Below are 22,038 nucleotides of genomic sequence, written 5' to 3'. Positions count from 1 at the left end.
TATTTTTCTTTGCCTATTCATCTTGGTCTTAAGTTAGATTCATAGAACGGTTTGGGTTGGAAGGAGCCTTCGAAGATCATCTTGTCCAACCACCCTGCCATGGCAGGGACACCTTTCGCTAGATCAGGTTGCTCAGAGTCCTGTCCAGCCTGACTTTGAACAATTCCAGTGACAGGACATCCACATCTTCTGTTCACTGTCCTTCAGAGATCCATTCCAATTTACATTAATGTCTGATTCTGTTCCTACAGCGTGTTGTTGTTAGCATGTGGAAGGCCTCTCTAGTTCCCAGGCTGCTCCCTCTACCTGCCTGCCCCTCTCTCTGCCACCACACTGAGGGCCCACTTGACAGGGTGCCTGGTTTTTGCCTCTGTGTTGTGCATGGCTTTTGCTCTATGTCCATAGCATGGTTTTGATGTAGACCCTTCCTGTTTTCCCTCGTCTTTCAACCATGCTTCCTGAAAAGGATTTGAGCACGTGCTCCACATTAATTTAATTGCAGCAAGAGGCCATGTCTTGAAAGGAGTGTTGCATCATTTGAGTTTGTGTAGTGAGTAAGTCATTATATTATTGTGTTGTTTTGATACATCAAACATGTAGCACTTGCTTCAGATATTTCCTAGTTTTAAAATTTAGTTTTATATTTGTATAGACCAGTTGTACTACAGTAATAACACGCCAGAACCAATAGAAATGTTAGAAAATGAAGAAAGTATTTCTGCCCACGGAGTGCATAGGTGAAAGGCCATGGTTTGGGAAAATTAAACATAAGTGGATGGTGAGATTCCATAGTCAGCATTTTGGTGATGAGCTGATAGAGGCTAGAGCAGACCCTGAATGGCGAAATTTAGATGTGTACCAACCAGTTGCAGCATGGAGAGTGGTGGTAGTGAAAAGTGGGCAGGGGCAAATAAAAGCAGTTTTCTAATTGTCAAAGCTGGAAGAAAACCTAAAAACTCACATGTTTTTGTGAAACTAATAAAAGCTAGTTTCTTTATAACAGACAGAGGAAACATAAACAAGAGGGTGTGTCCCAGGACAGCATCTTTTGCACTGACAGATTAACATCTAGTTAGATACACAGTTATGTTTTGAAAACTTCACCAGGCACAAAAACTTCTGGTTTATAGCTCTCATTAAATATTCACTTAAATAACTGCAATTTGCCCATATACTTTTAAAATCAGTATGCTTTGAACATTCTTGCTGTATGTGAGCTCGCAATCCAAAAATAAATGATCTGTGTCATTTAGCTGAAGAGAGCTGAAGGAAAAATGAGAAAAATGGTTCACCGGTTATTGTGCATTATTACTAAAAGATAATGGAAAGTAGTGTGATAACAGAATCCTGAAAAACAATTTTTTTTTTTTTAAACTGCATTTTGTTTTCAATACTAGTTGCAAGATCAGTTTCTGGCCACACATTCCATTCAACATACTTTTTACTACACAGGATTAATCTTGTTTTAAATTTTGGCTTTCACTAAGTAAATAAAATTATCCAATCTTCTATATATTCTTTCTTTAGCGCACATTAAAAGCAATTAAATTCTTGGTAGGAATGGTTAAAAAAATCCCACCTATTTTATTACTATCCTAAACCCAGTGCTTTGAAGTCTAGGAACTGAAATATGGTGATACATGCAATATTACCTTTAATAAAATGAATGAAAGGGAAGGTAAGTGATAAAAAGAAATGCCTCAATTTTACGATAATTTAAAAGATGCTGGTAAACTTGTGTTTATTTTAACTGTTTCATAGTTAGGTGCTACTTTGCTGCTCGCACACAGGCATTAATTGCAGTTTCTTTTTTGCAGGTGCTGCTTTGTGGAGTAATCGTTATGCGGCCAGAAGATCCACTTACATTTTTAGAAGAAAAGCTCAGAGAGATAATGGAAAAGGGATTAGATGCTGTCTTAAGGTACGTACTAAATGATTGTGTGTGTGTATGTGGTTTGTAATATTGAACTTGGACTTACAAAACATGCTAATGGCACAGCATGTATTGTGTAGACTGCAACTTAAATGTTAATAATGCTGGTTTTGCAAATATTTTTATTTGCAAATATTAATGGCATAAGATATTTCAAAACCAGTAAGACCATATATTCTAAAAACATAGAAAATATTTTTCTTTTGATATCTATTTTTTTTTTGTCTACACAATACCTCATGAATATAACCTCTGCTTAATGCTCCTCTTTGTTTAATTAATATATTAAACCCTTACTTTTCTGGTAATTAAAACTGAGGTAGTGTTACTTGTTATTTGAGACTTTAACTGAAGTCATCACAGCATGACATAAAGAAGACAAATGATTTAGTTCTGTTTACACTGGATTCTTAGAAAACATTGTGATTGATTTGAATGGGAGTAGGCTTTAGTCCCTAAAGTATGTGCAACTATAGACTAAAAATGCCACTTGAATTTTTAAAATATTTTTTGTGACAAATAAAAAGCAACTTAAGCAAGTGCTTTTTCTCTGACTTGTTAGTGCTTTTTGCCCATGGTTAGAAAAATAAACCCTTGATTAATTTATACTTAGTCTGACAAAAGAGAAAAAAAGTGTATGTGTATTTTTAGCTTATTGTGCAGAAAACAAGTTTTGAATCTTGTGAGATCATATGTTCCTAACTTTTTTTTTGAAGCATGTTCATTACTGTTGGTGCAGCTGCTGTGAAAACTACTTCCCCTCCTGCTTTTACTTGTTCATATAATTAAGTGATTTCATGGTTCAGGTGTGTTTCAAGCAAGGTTGTGTTTTGTAAATATGCCATCTTTGAGGTATGTAAATTGTGGTCCAGTGAAGGTTTTGAATGCAGAGGGAAGAGCAACAAGCTATCATGGTAATGCGTTACCGCAAATCACTAAGAAGATGGAGTACCTTCTTTATTTACTCACTGGACTTCATCCAGTTTCATTCATTTTGTATTGCAAATGTGCAATAATCAAGCCTGATGTTTTAGGATATCATCAGGATTAAGCTGCAAGAAAACTTTAAATACTGAGAAGAACTTCTAATGAGATTGTAGTGTAAGCAAGTAAGATAAGAATAAAGATGAACAAAATTTCATGACAATAAGGATACCTGGAGGCAAAAAGTCTGCTGGGGAGTGAAAGAGCTTTGTACAGGAAGGGGTTGGAAAGTGTTAATTCAGTATGAATTAAAGGCTGTGTTACATGTAAAGTGTATACAATACAATTTTTTAGAGTTTGGGTTAGGTATATGTCCTGTCACTGATACAAATTTTTAATAAGAGACTGTTCTGTTGGGATACTGAGTTTTGTAAAATGCCTTATCGTTGTCAGAAAATTGCAGTGTTTATCACTGGTTTAAAGCTGACCCCAAAAGATGCTGCTGATCTATTTAGATGGGAGCTAGAAAATCTTAGAGAATGAGAATTGGTGAAAAGAGGGAAGGGAATGTGATGGACAAAGTCGTAGTTAATGCGAGGCAATAGGCAGCTTTTGCAGTGTGAAGAAGCTGTCATTTCAAAGGACTAGGTATTAACCTTGCTTTTATATTTTGTGCAATTTGATGTGCAATTTTAGCAGGAGGTGGGTAATAAATCCTTATTATCCACCCAAGCAGAGATCTCAGGAGTTGTCTGGCCCCTTGACCACTCTGCATATGTACTCATAGACTGACTTAAGTACATCGTGGTAGCAGGTAAAAATAACTGCAGTGGGTGATGCAGATTTGTGCCCTTATTTTGTCCTTTCCCTGGGGTTCTCGTGGGGTAACACAATACCTCCTATCACAAGGTGCATCAACAGCCTGACATAATGATGAGGTTTTATTATTTACTTCTTATTATTTATGATGTCTTTCCTGGAAGTTGAAAACAGGCTTGATTTCTCTTTAAATTTTGGCCCTCTGGTAAATACTTTTTATTTCCCTATTTTTCATGGAAGTCTCATGCACCATAGTATTTTTTGATTTTATTAATGCACATCTTTTATTAATGAAAACAAAGCAGTTTACCTACCTAGACATGGCATGGCCTATCAGCAACAGCAGGAAACATTGCTCCAACTACAGAAAACTTGAAGTCGCTGTTCAGTCCATGTTAAAATGAGAAACAAATAGTATCTGATAGGACATGTCCAAGATAGATATTACATGGAATGTATTAAGCTCTGATGTACACACTATTTAAACATAGCTCTAAGAGTAGCAATAAAACATGATAATTTGTTCTCATGTTTTGTGAACACATTTAAAAAATGGCTGCTCTAGGTATTTGTAATGAAGGTGATATTGCTCTTAATCTTTTAATAATGACGTTATAATGCCATAACCTGTCACAGTAATCTATTAGGTACAGAGAAAAGATACATTTTCTTTTGAGAACACTAATATGGTTAATATAATGTACTTCTCTTTTAAAGGGATATGTGTATTGATCTGTCTTTGTACCCAAAATTGAAGAGGATTTCAGAAACTTACCTGAACACTGTGTTTGGACTAGATGGTGAACAACTGGTAAAAATCATTAAACATTTGCATTCACTCTGTGCTACGAATAAATCTTCTAATACATAATATTCTGGTTTTATGTTTTCTCATGTTACTTTTCTATAGCTAATGAGAGGAATATGATACTTTGTGTTTCTTTCTATTGGTACTGATTTGTATCCAAAAACTAATGTCATCAGAGTTAAGCATAGCTTCCAGGCACAGCATAGAAGTGAACAAGTAGTTCCTGTTTCATATTTGGTCATAATTTTAAAAAGAGTTCAACATAAATATAAATCTGGTTTCAATAGCATGTTTTTGCTATACATTATTTAGTTTTTCTTAGGCTAATTCCTAAAATGACACTTGAACCAATAAATCTTGTAAAGTGCTATCAATGCTAACAATTAATAGTTACAGTTAAATGTAGTGTTATTATTGTACATCAAGCACTGAGGAGTTAAACATTTTAGTTTTACTGACCAAAAAAGATCACCTGTACAGAAGAAAAAACTTTATTTTAAACATTCAGAGAAGGAGAAAGTTGCTGTATGACCATGCAAGGAAGAAGTCTAAGCAGTTTAGTCAGTTAGTTGGCACACAGTTGACCAGATCTTTCTCTTAGTTACTGCTGTAAAACTGTACTCAGTTTTGTCGTCTCGTAGTACATCTGTACTGTGAGTTTACTGCAATTTCATTTCAGCTGTTTCTTCTTTTACCAACCATTATATTATATTAATCAGTCTAAAAGTGGAATGGTTGATTTATGTAGCATATCTATAAACATAGAAATGTGTCGCAGTCAAATGCTCTCATAGATTTTCTTAGGAGTAAGAACAGTAAATGAGATAAACCGCAGTATTTTCTGAGGCCCAATTGCTATTTGCACGTTCAAAGCACCATATTTTCTTTTACAGGGATATTCTTGACCTGTAGTCTTACACAATTTTGGTTTTGTAGAAGTTCAAACAGGTTTATTAAAATACCTGTGAGTTAGAATCCTGTGGTAAATAGTTTTCATTGCAATGGGTCATGAAAAGATTTTTGCAAAGAGTAACTGAAATATTCTTTAATATGCTAAGTTGCTGGATACAGCTGATAAATAAGAGTGGGTATGAGGGATGAAAGACTGATTTTCAGTTATTGAGCTTTCCCTGGAGCACACGTATTAGTTCTGCATCATACGCTAATTTAGCTTTTCCTTTAACTTCTGTGTGTAAAAACAGAAATGTAATTTGTTAGCAAAGTACTTCTAACTATACACTTGAATATTTGTCACTTTAAAATGGATGCTTTAATTGGCACCAATCCACATGGAAAATACAAGACTTCATATTTTTTTCTGATTTTTAACTATTCAGAATAAAGCACTGTTTTGTGTACTAATGTCATAAATTATTTGTTTAGATGACCGAAGAATTATGTACCAAAGCTTGGGACTTTTACAGCAAAAACTTAATGAAGGTGTATTTTGGGTAAGTATATGCATTTTACATATATTCCTCAGGAACATCTTAGGTAAAAATCTTTTACCAAAGCTATATTTATATAGTTCCTTTGGTGGATAAAAAATTTTTCATTTTAATAGAACAGTGTAAAGAGAGATAAAACTTAGATTTGGCTTTATGTTTCGCCAGCAATGTTACTCTATGTTAAAACTAGTCAGTTCTGAGTTTCTGCCTGTTCCAGACCTGAACAGAGTCCTTTGACATTTCTGTACTTTAATCAGCTCAATTTGCCAGGAATATGGTAGTATACCCAGGAATACAAGGATAATTTGCATTTGGGTCTGAAAGTAAAAAATCTGTGTTCTCTTCTGCTCTTTCTTCCGTTTCCTTTATGGTTGGGATTAAGTAAATCATACTTAATGTAATCAAACTTTTCCTTTTAAAAATGGGGATAATACATAGATATGTTTTAAAATATGATAACCACAATGAATAAACTTGTTCACTGATTTCTTTGTTATAAGCATGTCTATCAAAATTTAATGATCCTCCATTTAGAATGGTTAAGTTTGGGCAATTTTGTTTTGGAAAGCATACGATGCTAGTTATATGGGAGGTACAAATCTGTTAGGAACACTGGTGTAAATCCTTACTAAGAATCACAGAATTGGTAGGTGAAGATTTTCAAGCTATACTGTGTTAGCCTTGGGCAACCGTCTAGGCTGTTTTTAGTCATCTTAAAAATTACAGGTGTTGGAGACATGACAATCTCTGCAGGCAGTTTCCAGTGCTTCATAATCCTTTCTGCTAGAAATATTTTCCTAATACCTGAGCCTTCCGTGCTACTAGAGAAACCTTTTGTTTTCCCTTTTTGTGTTATACACCAGGGATATGGAAGATGATTCCTTTTCCCTTTACAGCAGCATTTTGAAGATTGCCTGAGCTAACAGTTTTCTTTAATTATCACAGAAGTTGGACTGGAACAGTAGAATATTCCATTTATAATTGCTTCCAACTACATGAAATGAATAATTTTTTTTTAAATTTGAAATGAGAGAGATTTTTGCAAATTAAAGTAGTCATGTAATGTCTAATGTATTCAGTAGTTTTTCCGGCAAATCAGTTATGGAGAAATTGTGTATTCTAATGTATCAGTGACATATGATTGATTTGAAATACATTTTTTGTTATGAATATAGTTACCCATTACTTACCTTAGAAGACAGATGGGATATTTACCAAAGGTTAAAATTAATGAGATATAAATCAAATTTGTATTCTGTTATATTAATTTTCATTTGTATCGCCAAGAAATCGTAAATAGCACTTGAATAAATGCATGCACCTAGCACTTTTAAATTATTTTCTATAAATACTGAAATGTCCTTCCATAAATATAGATCTGTACATTAAAGGCTAGCTGCCAGCAGCAGGAGTATATGATGATGGAAACAAGCAAGTTTTTATTGTTCAATATTGTAGAATATTGCAAATAAGTAGAAATTTTATTAAAACAAGTGGATTAATTACTACTGAAAAATATTATCAATGTATGTTTTATTTATATCATAAATAACAAACCTCAGTTCTATTCAGCAGTTTATGCTGTGGGTCTTGACTGCTTTGTATTTTACAGCAAATTGCAAAGTTTTATAGATTTTACTTCATTCAGGTCGGGAGCCATATTAAATTACTCATTCTGTTTTACAATTCAGAGGATGGATAAAATATAATCTGCTGAAAAAGAACAAAAGAAAAAAGGCAAAGCAGGAGATGGCTCTAGCAGTAGTCCATTATAATGTCCAAATATTAAGAGTTATTATACAGAAGTGGAGCATGTGGGTGCAGATTCACAAGGAAAAAAGGACACGTAAGTCTATATAGCTGCTTTGCATAAGACAAAAAATACGTGTTAAATAAAAGAAAATTATGTTGTGTAAATGAAATATGCTTGGTCCAACAATTTAACTAGCTGTCTTTTTGCAGGATGCCATTCCCTGGTTGATCTCTGGCAAGTTGATGCCATGAATGCCATGAGAGGCAGTTCCCTGTACTCTTTGCTAGGACAGATGGTGCTGGTGCTCTTCTCCAAGGACAGAGCAGGGACGCTGGTGCAAAGCAGGCTTGGGAGCTGTTAGGGAAATGGAGTGTATGTCGGAAGTACACAGGGGAGTGAGTCAGGGTGCTTTTCTGGGAGGTGAAGAGTACAGTGATAGGGATAGAACAGGAGAGATCACAGAGTTGGTGTCTTGGCTTCAGTTAGAGGGAATGCATGATGTGAGATGGGGAAGGAGTGAGGATCAAAATAAAATTAAAAAAGCCAGAAGACATTAAAAATGAGTACTTTGTTCATTCTGCTTGAGACTTTGTGTTCCACAGATCCTGCTGGTATGGGATTTTTTAAATGTCTCCACACAGCAGCAGCTACGAACATAGATTCTGTTAATCTGAGTCCACCCAGGTGGAAGTTTCATGAGAGTAAATATGGGCCAAAAGCATGACCTATAGCTTTGAATTTGAGCTCAGCAGTTATCTAACTCAAACATTGCTCTTAGAGAGCCAGAGGCCCAATCTATTGTCTCACTCCCCTAGGCAGTGTTGAGACTTCCTATTCTCTTTTATTACTTCCTTTCATATTCTCTTCTAAATATTGATTTCAGCCAAGGCACCGTTTGTTGCTTTTAAATTCACAGAAGCAGAGGAGGAGACATCTAGAGGGCATAGTTACACCATATATTTCCTTCATGACAAAGCTGACATATGGAGAAACTCCATTCAGTCATTCTTGCCCATGTGACTATGTTGAGTACCAGTATGACTGGTATAACTTGACTAGTACCAGTATAACTGTTTGTGGGATTGCACTATAAACAAGGTTTCTGGAATGACAGAGAATTTAAAAAAAAAAAAAACAAACCACAACAAAAAAACTGGGTCTTTAAGTAAAAAGATCTGCTTGTAGTAGAACCCTACTGTACTATGAATGCAACCCATGAAAGAGTGATCTGTGGAAAAAGTTCAAAAGTCAACAGGGTGTTATGAGAAAGAATTAAAGGGGTAGGTCAGTGGGCTGTTAGGTCTGACTGATGAAAGTCAGAGCAAATTAATGTAGATGCAGTTTGGACTTCCCTTGCAATCCTGAGAATTTTTGCCTTTCTCCTTTGGGCAATGAAAATTTGGTATTATTTTGTAGGCATTTACTTTGCAGATATTTCCAGTTTATAGTTTCTGTATCTTAGTGATTGTAGATTGTAATTAAATTGTGAAGTGTACACTTATTGTTTGATATTACTTGATTATGCACTTTAATATGTTCCCTAGAATACATAGGGTTTGAGCATGACTCAGGTGACAGAAAACCGACGTAGGTTTATACTATCAACATTGCATCTCTTGCCAAATTTGAGACTCACTGATTTTTTTTTCCCCACAAGCAGAAATGGATCTTAAATGTATCTTTATAATAATTTATTTCAGTTGAATTTCAAGACACCTTTTTGTTTAAAAAAAAGTAGATAAATGATTCTGTAATGTGTATTTACTACATCAGAATTTACATTCAAATCCTTCTTTTGATAATGAAGACTGCATGTCACATAATCAAGCTTAGTCCTTGTCCATGAGATAGGATTATATAGGGCTAAGCTACTTAAACAGCTGTATGTTCTTGAAAGTATCAGGTAAGAAGGGTCTCTCAGCTCCCTTTGTAGCTTATTGCATTTTTTTTTTACAAAGTTAACTGACAAAAAAATTGAATGATGACTTAAGTTTTTGCAGAAAATGGCACTTATTTCCTCTTGTTTTTATTTCAGTGGCTGTGAAAGTCACTTTATTTCACTTGTATTGGTAACACCTTTTACATATAGAAGGATAGAGTATTCTCTATGCTTTTTTTTTTTCCTGGATTAAAGAAAATTTAATTCCCTCCAAACTTTGCTTAAAAGTAATCTTTTAAAATGTTTATTTTAATTCATAACAAACGTGATCTTTCAAAAGCTGCTTTACTGTTCTTTTGTATGGTGTAAGACTTAGCACTTGACTTTACTGAATTTATTCTTACGACTTTTGACTTCTGTGCAATCTGAAACATTGTTAAAATTATTTTATTTTATTTCACTGAGGTCTGTATACATCTTGCACCTCCAAGCTCTGTGAAGTTGAGTGATTTGGTAGATCAACCTGTAGATCAGTGATGTCTTATACACAACTCTGATAAACTGGAAATATGTCATGCCTTGCCTGCTAACTTGAAATCCTATTTTAACAGTTTTAGTTGCATCTGTTGTAAAAAGTTGTTATTTATTTGCTTACAGAAGCTGAATTGAATAGCTGTGTTACTGAAATGTAATTTGAGAAACAGTCATTCATCTGAAGCATTTAAACAATATACTTGTTCTTACTTGTCCTCAAATTGGTTATAATTATATGTATTTTCAGTGGCATTGAAGAGACTGCAAGAGATATTTAACAAAATATGTTTAAATGCTGTCATGAAAGCTTGGCGTGCAGAGGCCCACAGTTCTTTGAAAACCAAAGCATATTTTGAGGTATGCAGTATAAATATAGTAAGCTCAGTGATTAAAGATTAACTCCATTAATTCCAACTGTTATGGAAAAACAGCTCTATTGATATTAAATGGAACACAAATTATTGATTAATAATCAATATTGTTAATGGAGTATTAGTGTGCTACTACTAATACTATTATTTAGTACTTACTGTGTTATGGGAAGCAGATCATTACCTTTCTATACTACAAGTAAAAGTTTGGTCTATTTTAAGCAGCAAAAGAGGTTGAATGTTGTTGTATATTATTGGTGATCTAGCTGGCTTGAATCAGATGGCTAATATTACCAGTTGAGATGATCATCAATAAAGGTCATGCCTCTGGATCCCTGCCACCAGAATCCAAGAGGTGTAGATTCCTGAGGAGTGAGGAGAAGCCTCAGTAACCTCATGTCCTCCCCAGAAGTGTGGGCTAACCAAAATTGTGATCACCCGAGAGTAGGCAGCACATGGGCAGCCCCATATGCCACACTGCTGGCTGTCCTATCTGGCCTCACTGTGAAAATACAGAGCTCTTCTCATTTCTGGGAAGGTTTCTCCTGCCAAGGAAGAGAATACCATAGCTTGGTGGGATGCTGGGCATACACCACGTGGGAAGGGGAGAAATGGGAGCTGGCTGCTGCTAATAGCATGTGGGTTCCAAAAATCATGCTCACACAGATAAAGCTCTCCCACTGTTCGGCTCCTTTTACTTCCCCTGCTGTAGGGTGGTCAGGATGGAAACCAGCTGTGGACAATTTATGAATAGCAATTGCCCAGCTTCCAGGCACCAGTTGTCAAATCCTTCCTGGAGTAAACTTTTCCCTAGTCCTGCTTCTTCCCTGTTCTCTCAAATTAGTTCGTAGACTCTCACTTTTATTTTTGTTTCTTCTCCCTCCCATACATTTTCTTTCTGCTCTTTTCTTGCTGGTATTTTAAAATACTTCAAGATTTAGTGTGACTAGATAGAGTGCACAGAAGATGTCCTGTTTCTGGAGTGTATCAATGCATTCTTAGGGAATAATATTCTTAAATTCTTTCCATTCTTAGTAGCAGTTGCAAGGATTGATTTGACTTCCATAATTAGATTAGAATGCATATAACAAAGCATATAACTGAATTGGTTTTCAATTGTGTACTTTTGTATTGTGTACGCTTTTATAGGCATTTTGGGTGCAACTGAGTCACCTAAACATAGGTTTCTGATGTAATTCAGCATGCCCTGGGATATCTCAGGCAAGGCTAGACCAGACAGGCCTCCAGCTTAAAGCTCAAGAAATGCAAGAATCCTCTGCAAGTCCTGTGTCATATCTGCCAGTCTTTTGTAGATATCTTGGATAATCCAGAGCATCTGATATGACATTGATTTTAAAATGCAGAATTAAGCCAGCAATGATTATAATATGTAATAAACTTAGTGGACCAGAAGAGCTAGCATTGCTACTAAAGGGCAAATAAATTTTCAGAATGGGAAGTTACAATATAGAGCTCATTATTTCCATTTACTTGTTCCTTTCTGGCTTGCCCATCCCACCGTTTTCTTCCTTCCCATCTTCTGTATTCCTCATTTCTCCTTTCCAGCGTATTTCCTTTCTCTTTTCTCTTCTCCTCTCTTCCTTGTAGCAATGTTCAAATGAAAACCAATTTTATAACCCCTGAAACTCTTCTGTTTCTACAGCTAGAATAAAAGGAGATTCAATGTTATTCCCATGATGAGATTATAGATGTAAAATACTTCAGTATCTTTCATGCAGAATATTTGTTGCATACAATATAACATCAGCAATTTTAGTGGTGATACCCTTTGAAGACTTGTCTGAAAAATTCACATGTGCTAATAGTATGTTTATGTCCTATTGTGTGTGTTTTGGTTTGGAAATGCAGATGGTCTCCGATGCTTCTACACTGTATTACTATGATGCAAAATAATGAGATGGACCCTAAGTTTATAATTATTCTCAACAATAGCAGTTTCAAATGTTCATAGATGTGTAACTATATGGGGATTTGATAATACCTACTTAAGTTTAGCAAATTTAATTTCATTTTTGGAATATTTAAATTTATTTGAAATGTTGAACCTGCAATTAAGATAAAATTGTACTTCTCTTGTACCATCTTTTTTCAGAGTTTGGCAGAGGAAAGTCAGAAAGACTCTTTCGAATCAAATTATCTTGCTGTCAGACATAAAACATCTAATTTACCAGAAAAAGCCTTATTACAGGTTTGTGATAGTTGGTGTTCTTTTTAATTTTTCGTATGTGTATTTCAGAAATGATATATAACATGTTTTGTTGAAAAGGATGTGTTTGTGCAATGGAAAGGAAGGTTCCCATTTCCAGTGTTTACTTTGAGTCAGGTGGAATCCTTTGAAGGATGGTAATGCTCTTCTTTCCTTCAGTGACACCTGACCATATTCTGCATGCCCTAACCTGGCATCCAGAAACTTCTCTGAGCTGAGACTGAAAGAGAAAGAGAGAGAATCAAAATGGAGAACAAGAAATCAGGAAATCTATAGGGTAGGTAGAGGGTGGAACTTAAGACAGAAAGATCTGCTAGGCCAGAAAGCAATAGTTGAGGAGAGGAGTCTACCACAAGGGCATAGTGGGTAGGGAGAGATTTCTTTCCAAACATTTTTATTCAATTTGTTTAAATTCACTTGTTTGTTTAAAAGGTTGCTTTCTTCAGCATTTTTAAAATGTAACTTTAGAGAGGGAATGCTTGTTAATACACTGACTTCTAGAAGAGAAAGTAGAAACCCATAAGCAAGATTGATTTGTGGCAGTACTTTAGAAAAAGAACAGAATTATTAACTACTGGTTGTGGGACCTTTAGTTGTAGGGGCCAATTTAACTTAATGTTAACTAGAGATTGGTTACTGAAAATAATTGCCATTGAGGGGATACATTGGAACTACTGCTAAAATGTTAATTTCATCTTTTTTATAAACTTTAATTTGTCTTATCATGTTTTCCCATTAATTTACATTAAAAAATCATTAAAGTGGTATTTCAAAAAAACATGATATGTTTTTCTTTTAAATAGCATGGACTAGTGAACTCAGAATTCAGGTTTTATCCCATAAAGTCTAAAACCCAAAGGCAGCTTAATTTTAAGCACATGCATAATGCCACTGATGTCACAGGAAACTTGAATCTGTAAGCTAAATCATGAACGTAGATTACAGTCCTTGCTCACCAAAAATACAGCATGCTTTAATTCTACTTGATGCTATCAGTGTGGATGCCACTGGTGGTACATACAGTCTTCATGGATGTGAGACTGGTTTATTCTGACTTTGGTCTATCAATGGGGTTTAGACTGTGCTGTTTTCTTAGTGCTGGCTTGTTCAGTAACCAGAGAACTTCTGCTTTCAAATGACTCATATATGGGAGACCAGCAATACTCTCTCTCCTAAAGAATTTGGGAGTCATGATACTCGTGCCTCTGATTACTAAGACATTAATACAAGTTAAGGAAGAATCTCTAGTGTGAACCTCTTCTTCAAAAGCAGTGCACTCAAAAGGGAATGTTCTTCCCATACAAGAGTAAACACCTGTAGAATAGAGAGGTTTATTTACTGTATGAATAGCAGAATGACAAAAATTTGGTCTACAGTGCCACATCCTAATGGTCTCATTCCTGGTCAGGTAGTATTATATATGATGTTTGTATTATATATAAAAGATAGTATTATATAAATGTGTGTGCATGTGTATATTTACATATACATATGAATGATAGAATTATAGGTCACGTGTGTCCATACATATCCAACTTCTCATATCTATAAATACCTATAAATAAATAATTATTAAAATTTTCAGAAATTCTGAGGTCAGCAGTAGTATCCTTTCTTCACTAAAACCCCTGAAATAGTGTAATCTTTCTGTTAGCTCTGTAATCAACAATATTGACAGTATCATTCCTTTTTTTGTAGCCTAGGAGAAATCTGGTTTGTTAATCTCAATTCTATGACCCTTGGCTTTTGACAACCAAACCATGAGCTCAAAATACAGTGACATTTTAAGCTGTCCTTGTAGGTTGCCCTTTTTTGAGGTCACGTCATATTCACAGTTACTTGTGCTGCTGTCACAAAGAATCAGATCTCACATACATAAAAACTCTGCATATGAAAACCGGAATCTGGATATTAACATATCAAAAAGGCATGACAGCTATTTGGAGGTATGTAGCCATACTTTTTGATGAAGGCTACAGAGCAGCTGTAAAAATACATTATATCATTTTCTCTTCTGTTTATATATAAACTTAATGTTATAGACTCTATAAATCAAATATACTGTCAAGTGCTATTTTAGTGGCTGAGCAGAGAACATTTGTCTTCCATTTCTAGAGCAGTTCCAAGTCTGAGGTCTGGAGCTGAAAAGCAAGGTAGTTTGCCAGTTTAGACTTTGGTCCTATCATAGTGTATATTTTAATGTGCATTCATGAGGAGAATGAAGTAGGAAGCAAGTATTCTACTGATTTTAATAGAAAATAATAACCTAAAGAATAAGAAAAAAAGAAAATTGCATAATCCATACAGATTTCAAGCCATATTTCTGGGGTCCGTATATAATAAACATGTAATTGTAGTAAGGAATTATTTGATTTTGTCTGTATTTAAATAGCATTTGCATGTCTAAATTCCAAATCCAAAAGCTAGAGCTAAGGAAATTGTGTCATAGAAGAAATCAAAACTAATTATATCGCTGAAGTGAAAAAACCCAAGAGGTAATAAAATTATAACCACTATAGAATAAGGTGAATATATTAGGGAATATTAGTCAAAACTCCATTGCAGTGATGAGAATGTTGAGTTTTTCGCTAGAAAGTAATCAGTATCTGTTGGATTTTCAGGGAACAGTAAGTAACAATAACATTTTCTGAGTATTTTCAAATCTGGAAATTAACTAAAAAGATCTTCAGTTAGCAATATGCCTGTTCAGAAATAAGCCTTTTTTTGTCACAGTTCTTTTCTTGTGACTCAGCACACAGGTAAAGAAATGTAAAAATTCTGCATCTTCAGCAGTATCCATATTGTATAGCTTTGTATTCTTAACGACAAGATATACAAAAGTTTCTATACACCTTTTCACATATTCCTATCTGCCTATTCATTGAAATGGACAAAATGTAGTCTTCTATTCTTATTTGTAGGTAGTAAATAATTTTAAAATGCGATATTTTTCAGTTTTGTTTTCCTATGGCTGAGTCCTGTTATTTCCCCCTCTTTACAGCACAGGAAAATAAAAAGGTATTAAGATGTAACATAGTATTTCTGGGAGGCACTTGTGCTCCAGTTCACTAAAGGATTTAAAAACACAAAATGAGCTTAGGTCAGAGTTTGGCCCCCAGATCTAAAATAGAGATCTTCAAAATTATTGTTCCGTATCATTTAACAGTGCAAATGCTCAAGGCTTCAATACTCGAGCTCCTCAGAACTTGATGTTTTGCTGAGGATCTTGTATACATAATTGTAATTGGAGGGAACTGTCCCAACCTTCCTGTTATTCCCATTTACCCTTTCTTGCCCCAGCACTGTTCTCTTTAATTACAGTGATTTATATGAACCACATCAGGGAACAGACCTATCTGAAAAACCTTCTTCCATTTTCTCCTGTTACTGAATCAGTTGGCAGTTATCTCAGTTCCTTAATCCAGCTCATTGTGTGGCTGCACTGACAGTTGTTTGGGTACAGATGAAGAGATGGGGACCAAGTGGTGGGGAAATGGGTGAAGCAAGAGTGGATCTGTCGGATTCTGCAGGTGCAGGGTGTTCACTGAACTGAGTGCCTCAAGGCTAAGCTCACTGGGATCTGTCAGTGAAGCAGCTCTCTGCCTTTCTAGCCTCAGAGTCCTTAGGCAGTTTTTGGGCATACAGGGTGTAGCAGCTGCTGTTGCTTTTCTTTAAAGTGTAACTGGAGAAGGAAATATTGGTGCCCGTCTTATAGGCATAATTTAAAAAGTTGGTATCTTAGCCATCTGTGGGGGAATATGAGTTAAATTCTCGCATTTACCGAAGAGGTTCAAACCCCTGTCACTGCTCGGAAGGCTGCACTGGCCATGGAGCTGTAAGGTGGCAGTTATGACACAGAGTAAGGGAGTAATAGGAGTAGGTGTCTCCTCATTCACCCTAGAAGGAGAAAGAAGCCTCCCCAAAATTTCATCCAATCCATCCACTCCCCCCTTTTCCTGTCTGTTCCTCCCTGCCCCAGCCCTCCCCCCAAAAACCCAAACCCCACCAACTTTCTGTACCAGAATGAACAGAATACCATTGCTGTGAGATAGTGAGGCCATGGGTTCATAAGTCTGGGATGTAGATGAAGACAGCAGCCAAGGCAAGAACAGGGTTTTTGAGGTTGGTGTGCTAGACTGGGTTTGCCACCTCCCTCCTCCTTTTCTTGCGTGCAGTGGTGAGATAAACGTGCTTCGTGGGGTATGTTGAGGGTTGCTGTGATGTGTGGGGGCTTCCTCTTTTTCCTAGAGAGCTATCCCAAGAGAAATTGGGCCACAGGGAGTGCTTTGAGCAACCTGGTCTAGTGGAAGGTGTCCCTGCCCATGGCAGGGGAGTTGGAACTAGATGATCTTTAAGGTCCCTTCCAACTCAAACCGTCCTATGATTCTATGAAGACAGACAGCTTGAGGGACAGCAGTGTATTTTGAGGAGCAGGCAAATTGCTTGAATGTATTACCTACACGATTAAATACTAGTGGTAAAAAACACTTTAAGAGTGATTTCCCTACCTGATTTGTCCTTTTCAAGCTAAAGAAAGTATAGCCTTTGGATAGTTTCTATAGGTTGAAACAGCAAATCTCTTTAAATCTTGGTAGAATACTCTTGATATTTCTGCTTGTTTCTTGTTATTGCACTTAATCTCTGTGATAAAAATGGGTTCTAGCCGATACGTTTTCCAGTGCTGTTCGTTTCAGTAGAACTGCACAGAATGTAAGTCAGGATAAAAGTTTCTCTTAAGGAAGGAATATTTCCTTTAGTGAAACATCCTTCTTATTAGAACATTCCTTTTGGATTCTAACAGTTTTTAAGTGGCTCATTTGTGATAAAGCATATTTCAGTATAACTAAGATAACTTGTGCTTTGGTAATCCATGCACTCCACCATTAAGCAGGTAGTCTCTCTTTCTTCAGTTCTTAGATATGTTGATTCCCAGAAGTGAAACAATTATTTCCTTGCTTTTAGAAAAGCTTTATGTATTTTGCTTCTGAGTACAACACTCGTTTGAGCCTCAAAACCTCTATTTGACTCAAGATTTCTCTTGTGCCTGTATAGTTTGAGTGAACTCTGTACAGAGTATGCATTAATTTTTCTGGAGCATATTTCAAATCATACTTCATATACTGCTGTAATGAAAACCAGGTTTTATTGTACACATTATTATATGGATAGTTGTATAACTAATATGGAAATACTCTTCTATAAAACACACTGGCATCTTTGCTACGTTTGCTCTCTGACATCTTATTACTAAGGTACATATCTCATATGCTAAGCTCTTTGAAAAGGTATATTAATAAGAAAATCTTCTCTTCAGTGGCATGTTATGGGATAAAATTAAAAAGTTCTTTTGTATTTTTGCTGTCAGCCAATTATTGTACCAGATTTAAACTGTTGCCACTGATGTATTATTGTGCAGTTATGACAGTAATTACATTACAAGCATAAAGTTTTCCTTATGTAAAAGTTGCATTAAGAGAAGTGATGTGGGTTTTTATTACCTGTATTCCTTTCAGCTTGTTTCTTTTTCATACTTAGAACTGCACATTCTAAGTGTTGGGTTTCTTATCAGATATTTGTATTTCAGCATGATGTAGTAATTGAGTTCTTCAAATGGTTATGGATATGAGAGTTTTTAGTATGTAAATAATCCAGCTGTCTTATATAAAATTTTGCATATGCTCTTTGTCTTTGAGTCTTAAATGCATCTTATATTTTCAGATGGTTATAATATAATGTGTATTTGCTTCTACAACAAAGACATTAAATTTTACCATATTTTCCCTCATTCAATTTTACCAAATTTCTTCTAAGATGAAACATTAGTATTCTGTTGGCAGAAGTACTATTTGACACTTGGTCATAAAGACGGTAGGTGAGGAGCTATGGCAGAAGCTTGCCAAGTATTATCTTTATTCCTTTTATGGCCTGAGATTGCTGTATCTAAGATTATTTACCAGGACAAGACCATTTTGGAATGCTACAGTTTAATTTTTCAGAATGTTGTTTAGTGGTAGGAGTATATTTTAGAATATTAAACTGAATAAAATGAACTACCGGTATAGCTTTTAATTTTTTTCCGCCATAATGCGACACATTGACTTTAATATTCTGAGATTAAATATTTATAGATATATTTACTGAATTATACTAGTTCAATTAAGAAGACCTCTGAGATAGAAACTGCAAAAACTAGGTAATTTTAATTTGAATTTAAAAATTCTACATTTAATCTACGAAGCTTTAGTCCAAATTATATTGTCTCAGATAGGTTTAGGGAGAGGTGTTTTATCAGGTGTTGCTTTAATACAGGAAGTGAAACTGCTGATTGTCCATGAAAAGTCTTCAGTATTGAAATGTGCCTGTCATACTCCATCATAGCTTGAATTTATGATTTTATACGCAAAGCCATCTTGTCATACTCTTTGTTAAGACGTTTAATGAGAGTAATTGTTGACATTCTGCTATAGAAGGTATGTTTAAACTCCTAAGAAAGAATAATTTAATTTGCAAATATCTCTTGTTGCTTAGGATAGGTGAATGTGTCTCATTCAATTCAGCAGTGCTTCTTATGGAATAGTTTTTAATATAACATATAATGTTTTTCTGATGCAGGTTTTCCGTTATGTAAACTTAATTGATCTGGCAAGATGTGCTCAAGTTAGCCGAATGTGGATGCTGCTAACTCAGAACAGTTCATTATGGAGTGATGTAAGAAAGATGATAACTTTCAATATTTTATTTAAATTTTATCTGTTTTTAAGAAGAGTGAGGTAAGGAGGTAGTTTAAGAATCCTAAAGATCTAGAATAAAAGTTTTGTCTCAGAATATGATTTGTTCTACTCAGCTACGTGAACAAAAAAGGAGCAACTCAAATGAAGTTATCTGTGGCATATCGTTATAAAATCAGTGGCTAAAATCAGAATTGACCACTAAGGCTTGGCTGTAGCCCACTAAATTTAGACAGTTAAGTGAGGTGTCTTAGGTTCCCTAGGTAACCTAAACAGGCACAGTATGACTACTGTGGAACGAGGATGTAAACTCAGTAACGGATACTCTGAGACTACTTTTATTTGCTCTAGAGACTCTTATCAGTCCCAGAACAAGTGGTGCAGACCAGCTCATGTCCATCCTCATAAACTCTCAGAGTTGTTGAGGTGGTCACTGTGTCCCCGGAGCACATGTCAGTGTCCAAGGGGCTGCGTTGTTTCTTCTGCCTTAGCAGTCCAATTCCCTAGCACACGCATTTCGGTCAACCTGCCTTCTGTGCACATGGTGTGACTGTGCTGGCATGGTCTGTTTGGGGCCACACCTGAAATAACTGCTCTGTCTTTGCCTTGGACATAAAAATGCAGTCACACTGCTTGCTGCTGCTGGTGCTGCCTTCAGTAGTGCTCGTGAGGCTTCAGGTGTGAAGGACTATCTCAAGGCTCCAGTCCTTAAGCAGTGGCTTAAGACTAGCTGTGGCACCTCAGTCAATATCACTGTTGCCTCTGTATCTTTGCCTCACATATAGCCATTTATCAGCAGTATGAAGAAAGATTAAGGCCAGATTTTTAGTTGTGTTAGCAGTTCAAACATTATTTAGTCAGATTTTAGCCCCTTGAGTCTGCAACAACAATCCAACATACCCTCTGCATCCTCTGCATAGTGCTGGAGATGTATATTCTGATAAGAATTTCTTTTTTGTACCTAAAAGTTCATGATGATGATGGTGATCAAGGAAATGGTTTTTCTTTTTTCTCCAAGAGCTGCATGACTTGAGGAGCTTGGTGTGAGGAAGCAGAAGGGCTTGTGAGGTTGAGATCTGAACTTGGATCTCCCAAATATGCTGTTCTGTCCCCTAAGTGGGAAACAGACTCGAGTTCCCAGGTAGCTGGAGGCCTATATTTGCCTTCCTGACTGAAGGAAGGACTAAAGCAGTTCTGGAGGGCTCAACAATGCTGCTTACATATACTACTGCCTGGTTCTAGGCAACTGCCTGTTCTCTGTGTTTCTTTAAACTGACCTTCCAATGTGCTTAGCTGTCACGTGTATTTTGTAGAGTCTCTACTCAGATTTCAGTTGTTGAAACTGCCCTGGGCACTGACACCCAGAAGACACTGGAGTGCCTAGCTTGTGGGTGCCTGGAGCCTTTATTAGGTCTAGTCTTAAGTTACTGTCATGAATTCATGATCTTACTGAAAGTAGTATTAAAACCTGGTAATTTTAATGTAGAAAGAACAAAATCATAGAATCATGGAATGGTTTGGGTTGGAAGGGACCTTAAAGATCATCTAGTTCCACCCCCCCTGCCATGGGCAGGGACACCTTCCACTAGACCAGGTTGCTCAAAGCCTCATCCAGCCTGGCCTTCAAGACAGCCAGGGATGGGGCACCCACAAGTAAGAAAGAAAAAAAAAATCCTAGGAAGAAAGTGAAAAACTGGAAAAAATTCTCAACTACAGACTTACTGGTACTGTAATCACTTCCAAGCATTCTGCATAGAAATAATGGTGATTGATTTTTCAATCACCAGTATTTGGTTAATAAACATGTATTATGAAATGTGCAACAAATAGATGTTGTATAGCTGTAGCAAATTATACAAAAGGGGAAAAAAAGCTTTAATTCTGCCTTTTTTGAACAAATTTATAGAAGGCATGGAAAGATCTTATCCAAAAAGGGACAGATTTCTTATTAAACATTTGTATGTTGGCAGGTTACATATTCTTAATAGCTTGTTATATCAGTAGAACCTTAATTGGAAAAAAAAAATCTTAGCAACTTTAGGATTTAATACATCTTAAATGGAAAAAAAAAAAGTAAATATTCAAGCAGACAATTTTCTTTGTACATAATATTCTACACATTGTATTTTGGCAGTTCAAGACATGCCTCAGCTTCATAAATACTATAGACACAGGCTTCCTCTACAGTTAAGTGTTTTTAGTTAGCTCTCGAATTTTTATATATGTAATACACAGACATTTCTGTGTTATCCAAGCTATTGATTCAGTGTTTACATAGAACTTCATATATTTACTAGTGTTTTAATAATGATATGTATTTGGTATGTAGTATGTATTTTTTGTGCTGAACTATATATCATTTGTTTAAATTTTTAGATCAATTTTTCACTGGTGAAGCATAAAGTTCAGGACCAAACAGTAGTAAATATTTTGCAGAAGTGGCGTCCATATGTATTACGTTTGAATCTTCGTGGCTGCTATTCTCTTCACTGGCCTAGCTTTAAAAGTATCAGTAAGTATTACAGTTGGTTTTAAAATTTTAAATCTCTCTTTAAACGGTGTCTTCACTCTACATTTCACTATTGTCCCATCTTACTGCCTATACTTCTCTCTA

At 35.7% G+C, this 22,038-nt stretch overlaps 1 protein-coding gene across 1 annotated transcript in view; it reads left to right on the top strand.

Moving 5' to 3' along the window:
* Nucleotides 1-703: 703 nt before the first annotated feature.
* Nucleotides 704-22,038, top strand: part of FBXL13 (F-box and leucine-rich repeat protein 13) — an 82,278-nt gene continuing 60,943 nt past the window's right edge. Inside the window, 9 exon segments of the mRNA XM_010156554.1 lie at nucleotides 704-886; nucleotides 1,818-1,921; nucleotides 4,394-4,487; nucleotides 5,868-5,935; nucleotides 7,624-7,778; nucleotides 10,346-10,455; nucleotides 12,583-12,678; nucleotides 19,309-19,404; nucleotides 21,801-21,936. Coding sequence (XP_010154856.1) covers nucleotides 704-886; nucleotides 1,818-1,921; nucleotides 4,394-4,487; nucleotides 5,868-5,935; nucleotides 7,624-7,778; nucleotides 10,346-10,455; nucleotides 12,583-12,678; nucleotides 19,309-19,404; nucleotides 21,801-21,936 — 1,042 coding nt within the window.

The sequence above is a fragment of the Eurypyga helias genome, unplaced genomic scaffold, assembly GCF_000690775.1.
Source record: "Eurypyga helias isolate BGI_N326 unplaced genomic scaffold, ASM69077v1 scaffold9608, whole genome shotgun sequence".
NCBI classification, from domain to species: Eukaryota; Metazoa; Chordata; class Aves; order Eurypygiformes; family Eurypygidae; genus Eurypyga; species Eurypyga helias.
Note: the sequence above shows the minus strand (reverse complement) of the source record. Positions and strands in the feature narration are given on the sequence as shown.